We start from the raw sequence: 2,500 nt of genomic DNA on the forward strand, positions 1-2,500 counted from the left end.
CTGTAATTAAATCGATAGAATTGAACTCTGCTTTTTTTTTCTTGTCCTTGGCAAGGTTTGGTTGTATGGTGGTGTTGGTACCGACGGTGAAAATTATGTTAATTACAATCCGTCATTTTGGACAATTTTCTGTCATTATCTGAAAACGGTATGCAGAGAGGTTGAGTGTTGTAAGGGGGAGGTGTGTCGTGTTGTTGGCTCGCTGACGGTTTGTGTACTGCTGCCATCTTTAGGAAACATATTTGCATAGCACCCTGACACATCAAATATGGAGACTCTAGCATCGGAGCATTACAAAGCAATGACATGGCATATGGTTATTATTATTATATGACATAGTATGAAGGCAAATATGATTTATTACTCTGCAGCTTACAGACATTATCATGTACCATAAACTGTGATTGGAGTAATGTGTACAGTAGTACACATAGTGCATGCATATATTACAAACACATAATAGTGTTTGTAATATATGCATGTCTCATAGTCTTCCTCATACTCATAGACTATAAGGTACTGGTGTATCCAATACCTATTTTTGTCTTAATCTTGTATTTTTTATGACTGTGCTGTTGATCATGTCTGGCCAGAGGAGGTTCGTTCTCAGTCGGGCCTGACCCTGAGTCACAGGGAGGAAGACAGACAGGTGGGCCTTGGGGTGGGTGGGTGGGTGGATGGGGTGTCAGCCACGTCTGTCAGGCGGCCACCTGAGGTGTGAGTGACAGGCCAAACACTCGTCTCTGAGCTCCTGCTCCTGTTCTCTGCTCTCTGCTCACACCTGTCTGACTGTCCGTCTGACTGACTGACTGACTCTCTCTTTCTTGTTCTCTCTCTGTTCCTGGCTTTTCTCTCCGTTGTCTTGCTTGATCTCTATGTCAAGGCCAGTGGAATATGCAGCTACCTCTCCCTCTCTTTTCTCATCCCCCTCTCTTATTCTCTTTCTCTTTTCAGCCCATCTCTGTGATCTCTGTCTACCACCTGTGTCCCAGTCTCTCTTGTTCACCCACCTTCTTTTCTTATTCCTTTCCATTCATCTTCTATCTCTCTCTCTCTCTCTCTGTCACTGCCTTTCTGTCTCTCTCTTCTCTCAAAACTGGGATGTATATTTGCATTCGTTTAGGGATGACTCATCTGACATTGGGGCAAGCTTTCTGCTCCTGCATCTCATTTATACTCCACTTCTTGGTAACAGTTTGCGGTCTGTTGCCCTCATCTGGCGCCTTATTGTCTCTTTAAATAGAAATGTACATCAGCTCTGATACTAGTTGGCTCTCCATATTCATATTACAGTAACACTGTTGTGTCATTGCTCCTCAGCTGAAGCAGAGCGAAGCCAACGCAGACACTAAGGAGAAGCTGCCGCTGCGTCTGCGCATATTTGAGAAGTTCCCCAACCGCCCACAGATGGTCAAGATCAACAAGCTGCCCTCGGACTTCTCCGTGCCCAGAATCAGGTAGCCGTGGCTAGGAACAGACTGTGGTCAATCCCCATCACCTCTCTGGCCGTCAGTTACATGACAGAACTGACAATCCGACTGGTTAAAGACACAGTCATGTGTTTGTCTGGTCTACTGACCTATAAGAGCCAACAATATTACCATAGGGTTCTCAACCATCCTCCTGTTGAGCAAAATAATAAAAACAAATCACCATAATTGTAGACTACACCTTTTGATGCATTCTTTACAGAAGTTTGTGCGACACAATATTGAGGCTCACATTTAAATGAGTGGGATTAGTGCTTCACAATTAGCATGTAATCGATTCTCACAAAACTCATGCACAACACACAAAATAAAATCCAAAATAAAAACATATCCAATAATCCAATTATTATGACCGTCTACCGGGATACCGGGACACCGAACCACCGGGGCACATGAAATTTGGTGGGTAGCCCCACTAGACTTTTACGGAAAAATTTTGTTTCGTCCCCGGGGGCCACTCCCCCCCATGCATCCAAACAATGTATCCAAACAATGACACCTTCATTTCATTATGGCTGCTTTAGCAACACACCTTAAGCTACTGTGTAGTGGGTCCCATTTAGAAGTGGCTACTTCATTCGCTTTCCTTGACTCATGGAGCTGCGTGAATTTTTTACAACTTTTACGCGATATGGCAGTTTAAGTCCGCTTGATACTGTAAAGCGAAGCCATTGGTTTCAAAGGAGATTTTATTTGTGCCACCAGCATAGCCTATTGACAATTTATGTTGTAATAAGTAGGCCTACCTTATAAGCCTGTATTAGGGAAGCTAACAGCTTTCTATTAGGATCTAGTTTGTTAGTTACAGTTTTGTCATAACTCCCTGATGCATTTTTGCATTTAGAATAGCCAGAGCGTGGATATCTCAATCGGAAAATTAAACAATATCGGGTGCCTATGGACTAGGCTGGGTGAACCCAGCCTGATCTGCCCGCTATTTATTTTTTTATTTCTTAAAAGATTGAGCTTGGTCTGGTGAAAGCCAGACTAGCCATGGACCTCAGTTACAC

At 43.4% G+C, this 2,500-nt stretch overlaps 1 protein-coding gene across 1 annotated transcript in view; it reads left to right on the top strand.

The window, feature by feature from the left end:
• nalcn (sodium leak channel, non-selective) overlaps positions 1-2,500 on the top strand; it is a 119,969-nt gene that overhangs the window by 76,772 nt on the left and 40,697 nt on the right. The window contains exon 18 of the mRNA XM_048240027.1: positions 1,321-1,457. Within this exon, the coding sequence (XP_048095984.1) occupies positions 1,321-1,457 (137 nt within the window). The remainder of the gene's footprint in view (positions 1-1,320; positions 1,458-2,500) is intronic.

This window comes from Alosa alosa, chromosome 3 (assembly GCF_017589495.1).
Source record: "Alosa alosa isolate M-15738 ecotype Scorff River chromosome 3, AALO_Geno_1.1, whole genome shotgun sequence".
In the NCBI taxonomy this organism is placed as follows: domain Eukaryota; kingdom Metazoa; phylum Chordata; class Actinopteri; order Clupeiformes; family Clupeidae; genus Alosa; species Alosa alosa.